Below are 12,523 nucleotides of genomic sequence, written 5' to 3' on the forward strand. Positions count from 1 at the left end.
CATTACGCCATGCTTTCTTGCTGCAATCCCTTTGCCATTTGCTCTGTCCCACGGTGCCTCAGGACCCTGGAGATGGCGGTTTGGTTTAATGTGTTTAAACCAGCACCTTGTGCGTGGTCTGCTGGAGGGATGGCCTGTCCTGTTTCCTGAAGGAGGCAGGAATGAAGTGGAAGGGGAATACTGGTATGTTACTGTTCTGGTTTTGTTTAGTGAGGGGAGGCTACGGTGGCAGCTTCTGTAGGAAACTGCTGGAAGTTTCTCCGCTTTGTTCAGTGGACTCGGCCGGGCCTAGGGCGGACCCGCTGCTGGCCAGGGCCGAGCCAACTGGTAACAAAATGTTCTGTGATAACGTATTTAAGAAGGGCAAAATAGGGGAAAAAAGTAGAGAAGATGTGAAGAAACTGAGTCGGGGCAGAGAGGGGGAGGCGCGAGCCTTGTGGGCCTTGCGGCCCTCACCCTCTGGCGTCCTGCCGGGCGGCGACTGGGCCCAACTCGGTCCGGCCCGGCTGCAAGAAGTGGAGAGGAGAGGAGATGTGAAGAGATCCCGAGAGGCGTCTGCCAGCCTGTTGTGAAGAATTTTTCTTGTGAGAGGAACGGCTGCAGACGGCAAGGGCAGTGAAGAAGGAGGGGGAGCAGTAATACAGCTCCTGACAGAGATCCCCCTGCAGCCCATGGGGGCCCACGGAGGAGCAGAGATCCCCCTGCAGCCCATGAAGGACCCCATGCCGGGGCAGGCAGATGCCTGAAGGAGGCTGTGGCCCGTGGAGGGCCCGCTGGGACAGCTGTTCTGGAGGGACTGCACCCCGAGGAAGAGATGACCCACGCCGGAGCAGTTTCACAAAGGACTGCAGCCCGTGGGAGGGACCCCACAATGGAGCTGGGAAGGAATGTGAGTTCTTCCTTCGACAATGAAGCAGTGGTGTAAAACAACGCGCGATGAACTGACCATAACCCCCATTCCCTCTTCCCCCCTGTGCTGCTCAGGGCGGGGGAAGGTGGTAGAGATAATGTTAAGCCCGAGAAGAGGGAGGGGTGAGGGGAGGTTATCTTGTTCTCTGTCTTATTATCCTGTTTTGTTTTTAATAATAAACAAATAGCTTTCCCCAGGCCGAGTCTGTTTTGCCCGTAACGGTAACTTTAAGGATTTCTCCCTGTCCTTATCTCAAACCTTGAGGTTTTTTTCTTATATTCTCTCCCTGTTCTCTTGGAGGGTGGGGGGAGTGAGAGAGGGACTGCGTAGATCAGGGCTAAACTACAGCAGTTACCATCTACCAAAAATGAACCTGTGGAGGTTCCGTTCAGACTCCCATCTGCTACAGCAAGAGAAAGACCAACTACATCTTTTTGAAGACCTCCAAGTTCTTTGTGACATGATTGGAACCACCTACCTTGCTAACCCAGCACTCTGTATGTACTATCCTTACCTAAAGGGCCCAAAAGTACTATTCCGTGAGGGGGACAAACCTGTGTGAATAAAAACACTGGTTGTATGTGGCATGTCTGAGGCAGGAGACCAGATTCCAGCATAATATTAAATGTTACCACTAAGAATATCAAAATAAGGGAAGAGGGAAGAGGAAATAGAAAGGTGCAGCTGTTCTCTTAAGATCCCTTGGTCCTGAAAACCAAGATATTTTTCTAATGCTCTTCTCAACCTTTTGCCTTTCTCTGTAACCTTAGGTGTGCGCTGCAGAAGTAAAGCAGAAGATGAGTGCTTCTTACCCCACATTATTCTAAGCGTCATTATGTGTGGCACCCCATCCCAAACACTAACCAGGAGTTTTCCCGTTGCCAGGCATAACCCTCACGCTGGCAACCAGGGTAAACCTCTGCTGCAGCAGTGGAATTTTTTTTTGACCCAAATTCAGGCTACCACTCTCCTAAGAACAACCCACTCTCTCTTCTCCCGCTTCCCAAATGAAGTGGTTCTCGGAAGCGTTAATCCATTGCATCTTCCAGCCCTTGTCCCAAGCGTGACCTTACACTAGACCCTGAGAAGCACGTTTCGTTTAATCTCTTTAATTAGGAGAGAAGTAACAAACCTTATGGTATTAAAATGATTAAAAGGTCAGCATTAAGGTATTAATTTTCAGTGCCAGCTGGATGGATTGATTTTTTTTTTATTTGTTTGTTTCCCTAACTGTGGATCCAAACAATGTATTAGCTTTTCTTTGTGTGACTGTTACCAAATACAATCTATTTTCCTTACAGAACAGGCAACTTGAAATCATGAGTGAGTGACTTGTTTCCTAAAGATGTGGCTTCTGACATTGTTGGAAATTTTGGTGACACACTACTGAGATTCAGTGTCGCTTAGCTTGCTCGTTGCAGGATTGGCACGGCTCTGCTGCGGTGAGCTCATGCAGAATCTGTGGACAGTGGAAGTGAGCCACGTGCGGCACTTTTGGCACGCAGCACAGCACGCAGCCTGCGCGGAAGCTGGGAGCCTCTTGTTTTCAGAGCGCACAGACTCCGGGATGTGCTGTCAGTGGGGGGAGCCCCGTTAGACTTTTCCATCAAACTCGCTGAAGCTTTGCGGTGTCTGCAGTGCTGTGTATTCCAGGGGTGGTGATGGATGGTTTCTTTGTGGACACACAGTAAATCTAGTATTTCTGCGTGAGTTAGGAGTACAATGTGTGAAGTTTGGCTTCAGACACCAGCTTGGTTTCACAGTTATCCTTATGACCAGCAGATGGAGTTGAGAGAATATCACTTTTAGGAGGCGAAGGAAATTGTTTCTCCTTGGTACTATTGACTTAGAATTGGAGCAGCGCATCTTTTGCCTTTTTTTTTTTTTTTTTTCGTGCTCTCTCCTGAAACTACATCTCGAGTTTTCTGTTGCATTCTTCCTTGTTTCTTTGTTTCTTTTTATGTCCCTTAGGTTTTTTTATTAACAGATTTTGATCAGAAAACTGACTGGGGGATGAGGATGTCTTAGGTGTGCCTTGCTGCAGTCCTTCTAGAGAGAGGAAAAAAGTTTTTAAATGGGGAGACCAGGTTTAATTAGAACAAATAGAACCATAGGTACTTAAAATAGACAACTCGTATTTTATTCTAGAGACCAGAAATAAGAGGCTTTATGAAAAATCTCTATTATGCCTTACAGTGAGGAAGTCTTGCTTTCTTAACCTTTCGGTGATTTTTTTTTTTTCTTTTTTTTTTTCCCCCCTCTCTTGAAGCAAACTCCACCTTCTCTTCCCCTGCAGGGAGTCTGCGACTGTTGCCCCAGAAGCACGCTGTGTGTCTGCTTGCTTCTCATCAGCAGTCTCCCAGTCTCTGGTGGGCTTGCTGTTTGCTCTGCTCCCCTTCCCTGTGCCTGCCCTGACCTGCCCTCTGAAAGTTTCTCTTTCCCAGGCATGCTCACCCCTCTTCCTCAAGAAAATCCCACCTGGTTTGAAGTGGAGCAGCAACCTAGCAAAGAGCTGGGAAAATCTCTTATCCATGTTGCTTAGCATGGTCTTCTAAAGGAAAATATCTTAATAATCTGGAAACAAATGTAACAGAGAATGTCTAGTGCCAGATCAACTGTGTAATGTTGGGAGCAAAGTAGGCATGGCTGTGCTGTCTGGGTGCAGGAGTTCATCCCGCCAACATGTATTGCTTTGAATGACGAAACATTTTAATTTTTGCACCATCCATAAGTAATGGTGCCAGGCTGGCAAAAGCGAGCTGAAAAAGAGGAGCTGCTCTTTCTCCAGTGCTCTGGCTCATGTTCCACTCTCCCATCCTCCGTTTATGAATATATTTGGTGGAGAATAGTCATTGCTGTTTCTTACTCTCTTCCAGCAGTTGAGGTTAAGTACTCCACAGCCAGCACTCTGACAGCGTGGCTTTCCTTCACTTAAAACTGCTCATGTAAAGCTCTCTTAAAATTTTGCTCAATTTCCTATCTGTGAGAGCTGGACTCTGTCTGCAGATTCCTCTATCAAGCTTTGTTCCTTTTTCGTGGCTTTGAAACACTTCATTGTATGTTTCTTATCATTTGCTGGTCCTTCGAATCAGAAAGCTTATAAAGACAAGAAGATAGAACTCCAAAAGTGTATCCTTGAGAAAGATGCTGATCCAGCCTTGATTCCGGGAGAGTCGACTGCGTAATATTGAGGCATTTGCTGGTTTTAGAAGAAAACTGTTTCGGCGAGAAAAGCCAAGTACATTGAGGGCACTCTCTAGGACCAACTGTTCCAAGTTCCTGGTCAAGAATGACCATAGGAGCCTTCTCACCTTTTGTGGTTGTCATGGGCTTGCAAGGTTCACCCTCCAGCACCAGCTCAGAGGTAGCAGTTATGCTCCATAGTGGTAAGCGGAGATTGGAAGATGAAAATATTCCTCTTTGCTGTTGGCGTTAGAACTCTGCCTGTAGCCATGTCAAGGACAAAGCTTTGAAAGAAATCTTGGACTCTGAACGTATTCTTCACATTAAGACCGTGCATCATGGTGTCTTTATTATGTGGGAGCTCAGAGTATCACTTTCCCTTGCTTCTTGTTTGTAGCTACATTGCAAGCTCTCAAATTGGTGCTACTAACAGACTAACGTAAATTCTTGCCACTCAAGTCAACCTCTCTCCAGAGAGCACAACTGCCTTCTGAGGCTGTGTCCAGTTCAGGGAGCTGTTTTCCCCCTCTCTTGAGCTTCTGCCTACCATAGACTCTCAGATTCTGATTCTGGATGAGAAAGTGCAGCACTGTAGGGCTGTTGGGCACAGAGCAAGCGCTGTGCTTGTGCTACTTCCGCTCATGTCAGCCTGTTCGGTGTGTGCGTGGAGTTCTCGAGCCAAAGCAGACCTTCAGATTGATTCCTGCTGTTAGAAGGATTCTTCCTGTATCTAGGACCAGGCTGTTCACGTCAGTTCATAGTGACTGGTGGAACCAGAGAAACTGCCATCTACTTAGAGATTAGCAGAGTGAGTTGCAGGAAGTGTGAACTGGTTCTGTGTCACTGTCACAGTGAAGCTCCGGTAGTCACTGGAGAAAACCTGTGTTCATTAAGTGACTGCACGGGGAAACACCTCCTTCCTTGCTACCATCAGATAGCTGCTGCTTGAGTTCTCCTTGCAGTTTTGTAGCAGAACAGCTCTGCCTGGGTGGTTCAGAGCTGGTTCAATGCTTGTTGGAGCATCCCTGCAATCCCCATTTGCAGGAAGGACTGGCTTTCTTGATGTAAATGTGTGGAGTACGTGATTGAAGCTATCACCTTGTGAATATTTAATTCAGATGTAAGGTATGTTTAGATCTCATTAGAAGCATTCTTCAAGATTTACAGTTCACGCATATATCCACAACCCCTTCTCTGAAAGGGACCTCCAAGGCCACACTGTAAGCCTGTGATTGAAGGGGAACTGAAGAGGTTTGGGTGTGTTTCACCTTATGTACTGCTGTGTGGGTGAAGGTGGGATGCAGCCTTGCTCTCCGCGGATACTGCAAGGGTTGGGTTTTTTAAGTCTTAATCGATAGATTGGACGTGCCCGTAATGTAAATGCGCACGGGGAAGACAAGTTAAAAATCTCTTGCCACTAGTAAATAACATCCCTTTTCCGGTCCAAGGTGTCAAGAGATTGAGAAACCCTAAGTAAAAAGTGCTACTTGCCTTCTGGTTAGGGTAAGGGAAGGTCTGTAAAACAAACTGCATCAAAATATTAATCTTTTGTGGCAGTGGATTCTTAATTATCTAAGGTCCACTGTTGATTACAAACCTGTCTTCAAGAGTTAAAAGGCATTTTTTAAATGCAGGATTTGTCCTAATACAGTGATTCCAGAAAGTGACATTCTGTTATCAGGAAGCAGGAAAGAACATGGAAACAAAAAGAAATTACAGAAAAGGAAATGTAATTTTAAAACGTAATGCTGTCTAGAAGCTAGAGTGACACTGAGGTCTGTGTCAGGTTGTTTGCCCATTGAAACAGTACCAGTGCTAGTGAAACCGGTGTCTGCTTTCATAAGAAAAGGTACGTAGTGTTTGATCTTGACGCTGTTGAGTGCCTTTCAGTGTAAACATGTCAAAACAGAGGATTACTGGTCACCTCCGTGAAGTGAAACCTCAAGGGAGCTTTGTGTCCATCCCTGTCTGTGAAGATGAGGTACTTGTGCATCTGTGCTGCATGGAAGCACAGGAAGTTGTTTTGTTTTGTTTTTTTTTTTCTTAAGAATAGAGACAGGACAGAACTATCTTCCTGTATGAATGTGGAATTTCCATGTTTTAAAATTATATTAATAGCTGCTTAACACTATAGAAGTGTTGTATTACTCAGTTTCTAGAAAACTGGTTAATGAAGTTGCCACCTCTGTCGGAGGTTTTAGCAGACTTTCAGGCCCTGATCTGTTTCTGGTGGAGCTCAGCAAGGTAGCAAGAGAAGCAAAACTATCTTTTTTTACCTTGTGTATCTGACCATTGAAGCATTTATTTTAGTTGTGGGAGCAGAAGTGCCTGAATTTCCTGCTTCATCAAGAAAACTGTTAGTCATTCAGGTGAAGCAATGTGAAGCCTGCTGCTCATTCTGGAGTGGAATGATTTCTGTGGTTGGTAGAGGATTTCTGCACCTTTGGCGTGACCGCAGTGCAGTAACACATCTCCGGTTTTGAGCTGGTCCTGCAGACCACTGTTCTTAAAAGACAAACTGACAGGAAAGAGATTAATTAACTTCCTCAGCAATCTTGAAAGTGAGATAGGTAGTGGAAAGCATTTGTGATGTTTGCAGGGTCAGGACTTTACAATGTTGAAATACTGACCAATGTAACTCTCTAGAGCTTGGGCAATATTCTGAGGTTGTTTTTGTGCCTACCTGTAGACTCATCTGGACTGAGACTGCTTGTTCTCCTAACTGTTGGTACTCCATGATTCTGCTTTTTTGTTACTCACTCTTCAAGAAATCTTTTCGGGTTGGGGCATCTGTGCTGATACAGCTGTAGTCACGTCTGTTAACTGGTAGGACAGTAGGAAGAGAACTTTGGCTTGGGAAACAATGCTTTGACTGGGATGGAAACATTGCTTCCAACAAGATTTTCTTTGGCACGGTCTCTGTATTTTTCTGCAGATTGGCTGAACTAATTGTTTCCTATTTGTGACCCAAGAATTGTTTCAGCAAAACTTATCTACTCTTGTGAATTTGTTCACAGAAGAAATGGAAGATTAATTTCAGCTGCCTGCACTGGGAGCATAAGTGGATGGGTTTACCTTGCTGTTGTTCTTGCAAGCTCAAGACAAACGGATGCAGCAGTTCCTCTTTTTAAAATATTTACTATATAATCATTATTAGTGGCAGAGTCTCCACGTCCTCCATCAAATACCAGACTTTGTTTTTTGCTGTTACGTGCTCTGTTTTGTAGGCTGCAGAATTTTCTGGGGAGTCCTTCTGAAAGGCCAAAAGTAGAGCATTCTACAAATGATGTATTTTGCCACTTAAGGGTGGTTTTCCTTAAATGTAGTAAGCAGGTTTTGATCGGTCGTTCTGTAGACAGCACTGAAACTATTTCCTCTGTTACTTCCCCAGTATAATCCTGTTCTTCCTATATTCTATTTATAAGTGTTTTTAATGGCTGATTTTCCTTAGGTAGCTTGGAAGTTGGTGACCTTCTCTGTGGTAACCTATATTTACAGCGCATAATCAGTGATTCTTGGGCCAGTTTCATATTTGTCCAAGAGATTAATTCAGGCTGGGATTTAAGCACTTCTGCAGTCCCATATCTACTCCTGCTAGTGGAGTTGTTGCAGGCTGTGGATGTATTCAAGTTTGAAAATTAGGTTTCTATATTTATTCTCCTTTAAAGGTCCAAGAAGGTAGTTGAAAAGCTTCTAAAACTGTGCTGCAGAAATGATGTGTTAAAGAAGCTATTTCTCTCTTCCGCACTGTTAGGAGCCGTGTCTTAGACTGCAGATCTCTGTGGGTGTGCAGGGTCTGTGAGGCAGGGCACGGGCGTTGGTACAGAAGTGTGTCCGTAAAGAGCGGATGCTGGAAATAAAATATCAGATTTTTACAGGCTGATAAAACCTAGCGTCACCTTGTAGTTAGCTCTGGTTCACTTCAGTAGACAAAATGCAATCCAGATTTAGTTGGCCCTTTCTGTGTATGTCTTTCTTTGGAAATTTTCTCTGTGAAGGGAATATTGACACTCACGTGTGAGAAGAAAGGCTAATTTAAGCTTGGAAAATCAGTTCTGCCTTTTACTGTGACAGAGACAGTCATATAATTTTGACTGTCTTCTCCCATTGGACTCCTCGTTCTGCTGGGGACAAGAAACTAGGATTAAAGTGTATAAAACCTATATCCCAAAAGTACAGTACTAAACAGACTTTAATTCCACCTCCTGATGGAATTAAGAGCTCATTCCTATTGGAATTATGATCTGGCTAATAAAAAGAAGATTTTTGGATGGCTTATTAATTAAACTATTGTTTGTAGATATCTTAACAGAAGAACCTCTCAATATGTTTTTGCTTTTCCAAGGTTAGAATAGAAATGTTTGAGAATGCTAGAGACTGGCGTAATAATCTTTGCAGCCAGTCATAGCAGAACTCTTGGTGAATAGCCTTGTGATACTCAAATTATTAGCCAAGATTAAGATTGGAATGGAGAGTTGCAAACGCGAAGCTAAACTGTCTGTTCTCTCAGTCCCAGATGCAAACCCAAGTACAACAAGTGGGAATCGTACCGACGCAGGCAATGGCGACTGGACCAACAGCAGATCCAGAGAAGCGCAAACTGATCCAGCAGCAGTTGGTTTTGCTGCTTCACGCTCACAAATGCCAGAGACGTGAGCAAGCAAACGGAGAGGTGCGGGCCTGTGCCCTCCCGCACTGCCGAACCATGAAGAACGTCCTCAACCACATGACGCACTGTCAGGCTGGGAAGGCCTGTCAAGGTGAGAGCACGTTGCCGAAGCTCTTCCAAGTGAGCTGTGTGAGGTTTCTTGCGTATTTGTCAGCAGTGTTTCCTTTCTTGTCAAGAAGATCCCTATACCTGGCACAAGCAAGTGCCAAAGCTGGTTCTTTAATTGAGCAGCTGCTCCCTTTTTCATGACCTTTGCCTGATTTCCATTTCTGATATCTTCGCAATTGATAGTTTAGAAAACAGAGTGCAATATTTGCACTTTAGAGGTAGGTTAGTACCAATGTAGCCTCGCAAGCATCTTTTTTCACCTCCTCTGTTGTATAAAGAGGATGTAATGTCCACTGTGTCTTAGCCTTAGATTTTAGTATTAGTTTTGTTCATTTGATATGGCATTATTGGTGGTCTCAAAAAATTTGAATTGCATTTAGCTGTGTTTAGTTATATGTTCAGTATTGTTGTAAAGGAGAAAGAATAGGTTGCTCTAAAAAATGAGTTAATTCGAAACCAGTTAACCAAGGAGAGACTGTAATTCTATTATTTTTCCTTGTTACAGTTGCTCATTGTGCGTCTTCGAGACAAATCATCTCCCACTGGAAGAATTGTACTCGGCACGACTGTCCTGTGTGCCTTCCTTTGAAAAACGCCAGTGACAAAAGAAATCAACAACGTAAGTGGTTGTTTGACTGCTGTCACAGTGGAATGATGCTGTTAAAATAAAGTTGAGTAAATGTGCAGCGTGGGAATAAACTTTGACAGTGTCCCAACAGACTTAATAGCTCATTAATTAATAATCATATAAGGATTAATATACTAGTGAATTCTCCTTTTTGATCATGGAATGCAATTTATTACTTAAACAGTAATTGAAAAGTGTCAGATGAACCACACATCCTTCTTCAAAGGGTGGGGCAACTTCTAACTGGTGATTTATTTTGAGGCAGGTCAATAGATTCCAGTTATAATGCGGTTTTGGGTGTAGATGGGGTTTGGGGGAAGATCTAAGCTACTTTATTATTTTTCTTGCTGCTAGAAACAACGTAAATCAACAGGCTAGTGATAAAGAATAATCAAAAATGTTTGTTTAAAAAAAAAAAGAATTATTGTGCACATCAAGATCTGGTCTGTGTATCTTAATCACTAGGTGTATTTAATGCTGGCATAGACTAGCTGAAGTTGTGCAAATCGTGGTGGTTTTGCCCGTGCCTGTTTTTCAGACTAGCTTAGCTGGTACTGATGCTTGGAGTCAGTCCATTTCTAGTGCACTTCTTCCCTCTTGTTCTAAAACAGAAAATACTGAACTTACGTTGGTAGGTTTGCTCTCATCAAATCCTTTGAAAAGGCGCCAAGGTAGAACATTTTACAGTATAGCTGCAGCAGTTCTAGAAGTTTAAGTAACATTATTCCTAAGTATATTTAAATGAGGGTTAGGAAGTGGAAAATAGCTGGCAGACTTGTGAAGCTTGTGCTTTTGAATGGTGTTGTAGGCATTCTGTTAACTTCTGTTTAAGCTGAGAGTGCAGTGAGGAACAGTAATAAACCTTGGAGGACAGAGAAGCACCTAGGTTAGGTGAGATTAAGGCAGAGGGCAGAGTAGCTGTAAGACTGTCCAAATTATCTGTGAGGATGCTCTCTCTATAGTTTCAGAAAGGTTTCTTTTTGATCCAAAACTGAAAAAAAAAAAAAAAAATAAATATAGAGCTAGTTGGAGGTAAGGATTTTGTTTTCATTTTACCAAACTTCTCCTTGATAAACAAGATGGGTCTTGTGTGTTGAAAGTAGTAATTTGTTGCCAGTCATTAGTTACGTTTGGCCTTTGAAAAATGTGGTGAAAGCTTTGCTTTTTGGTATGACATCCTTATTACACAGTTGTTATCAAGGTGCTGACAACAGCTAGCACAACAGAATTGTTTTTTTTCAGTACAAGCTACTGTAGAAAAGTAGTTTGTGCAGTATTTGTTTTTGTCATTTGTACAACTTACCAAAAGAGAAGACACTTGAACAAAAACAGTCCTTAAAAATAATTGTTATGCGATCAAACAGGGTGTTTGAATGGAACAGGATTATGATGGATAAGTGTAGAGTTTGGCTCACTTGTTGCATGTGGAGAAGGTGAATGTGGAATCTCCTTCTTCTCTTCAATTAATCAATAATCCATTGGTAGAAACCATGCAAACTTGCAGCTTAGTGTGCTGAGGTGCGAGGTTCTTTGTTCTGCATTATGTTTCCAGGTCATACCCGTAACACCTCGCGGTTTGTTCGAAGGTAAAAGCTGAACACTAAAAATACTTGTTTAGCTGTATTATAAAGGATACCCCTTTTTAGCCATTCAAAAACGTTTGCAAAATGATTTACGTTAGTAAGTGCATTTGAAAGCAACCGTGCCTGATCAGGTGAAAACTGACCTAAGTTAGTTGAAGACTTTAAGAAAATGTTGGCTTTCTTAGGAATAAATTACAGTGTCTACTGAATTGGGGGGAAGAGGGGATCTGCGTATGGCAGAATATGTTGAGAACGTTTAGAAAGGGAAAATGAAATGAGGATTATAGTGACTTTCATTGCTTTTATCAGGCTGTTGTCCTTCCAGAATGAATGACCCACGCAATGGTCATTACAGACTTTGAGTCCCAGAGTCTTCCCTCCGGTGCTCGTATACCTGTTTAACCATGGCTTTTTCAGTCCTGTTGTATCCATGCCGGGCTTTCAAACGGCTCCTTCAAAGCGTGCCGATCTTTCAGAAGGTTCTGCAGTTCAGCGCTTCTGAAACATTGCAGTATGGTGGCTGGCTTCCACCCTTCCCCTGCACAGCGGTTCACGTGCTCTCTGTAGCTAACTGTTCCTACTCCTTGGGGGATTCGCATGCTGCAAAAAGTCATAGGTTTTAGGTTATTACCATGGAGTTATAAACTCTTGCAAACAGCTGTTGATGTATTTCCTAGTTTTCTAGCTCTGTCACGAGTCATTTTTTCTGAAGATTCATCTAGTCATGCACGTGCTTGAGCTTCTTAATTCTGTTCCTGACCTGGGCAGGTGTGTACGGTGCCAGCAAACAGCTGCTGGGTATGCTTCCCCTTGCAGCCTTGCAGGTGGAGATAAGTGTGCTGTGCTCACCATTTATTATGACCTGGGCCATCCTCGTCCAATGCTTGATGTGCTTCATTTCAGCATCAGGGGACACTGGAAAAATCTTTGGGATCCCTGTTCAGTTGAGTGAGACTGGAAGGTGGAGCTGTGAACGTGGAGCTAGTCTCCCCTATATTTTCCCTTGTAGGAAAAATTTAAATAAGATGCAGTGAGGGAAAAGCTGGATTGAGAAAGATTAGTTGTCTCAAATCTAGTCTTTCTTTAAAAATGTTATTTTAAAGAAGACTGGGCCAGAAATTCTGGAGTATGTAGTCTCGGGGACTGATGAGGGAAGCAGAACTAGGGACTAGGAGCTAGCTGCCTGAGGGAGTAGGTTATTGAGTATGGACAGAAAATGAAAGAAAACTTGGATGTAGAACTTTTGGGAACTGATCCTTTGTAGAGAAGGAAGGAGTGCATTGGTGGGCAAGGACGTGTGTTCTGAAAGCGTAGGCAGCAGCTTCTTCACTAGAGCCTGTTTCCTGTGAAAACTGGAAATGAAATCCAGTTTGTTCAAGTCTTGCTGTCAGTAACTGTCTGTAAAATCTGAAAACGAAACATGTCTCTTGTTTTTACAAGTG

At 43.4% G+C, this 12,523-nt stretch overlaps 1 protein-coding gene across 2 annotated transcripts in view; it reads left to right on the plus strand.

The window, feature by feature from the left end:
• Positions 1–12,523, plus strand: part of CREBBP (CREB binding lysine acetyltransferase) — a 93,388-nt gene that overhangs the window by 37,468 nt on the left and 43,397 nt on the right. For both annotated transcript variants that reach the window (XM_086760244.1, XM_086760245.1), the window contains exons 4-5: positions 8,604–8,853; positions 9,376–9,489. In XM_086760244.1, coding sequence (XP_086616370.1) covers positions 8,604–8,853; positions 9,376–9,489 — 364 coding nt within the window. The remainder of the gene's footprint in view (positions 1–8,603; positions 8,854–9,375; positions 9,490–12,523) is intronic.

Source organism: Chlamydotis macqueenii, chromosome 15 (genome assembly GCF_036417535.1).
Source record: "Chlamydotis macqueenii isolate bChlMac1 chromosome 15, bChlMac1.mat, whole genome shotgun sequence".
Taxonomy (NCBI): Eukaryota; Metazoa; Chordata; class Aves; order Otidiformes; family Otididae; genus Chlamydotis; species Chlamydotis macqueenii.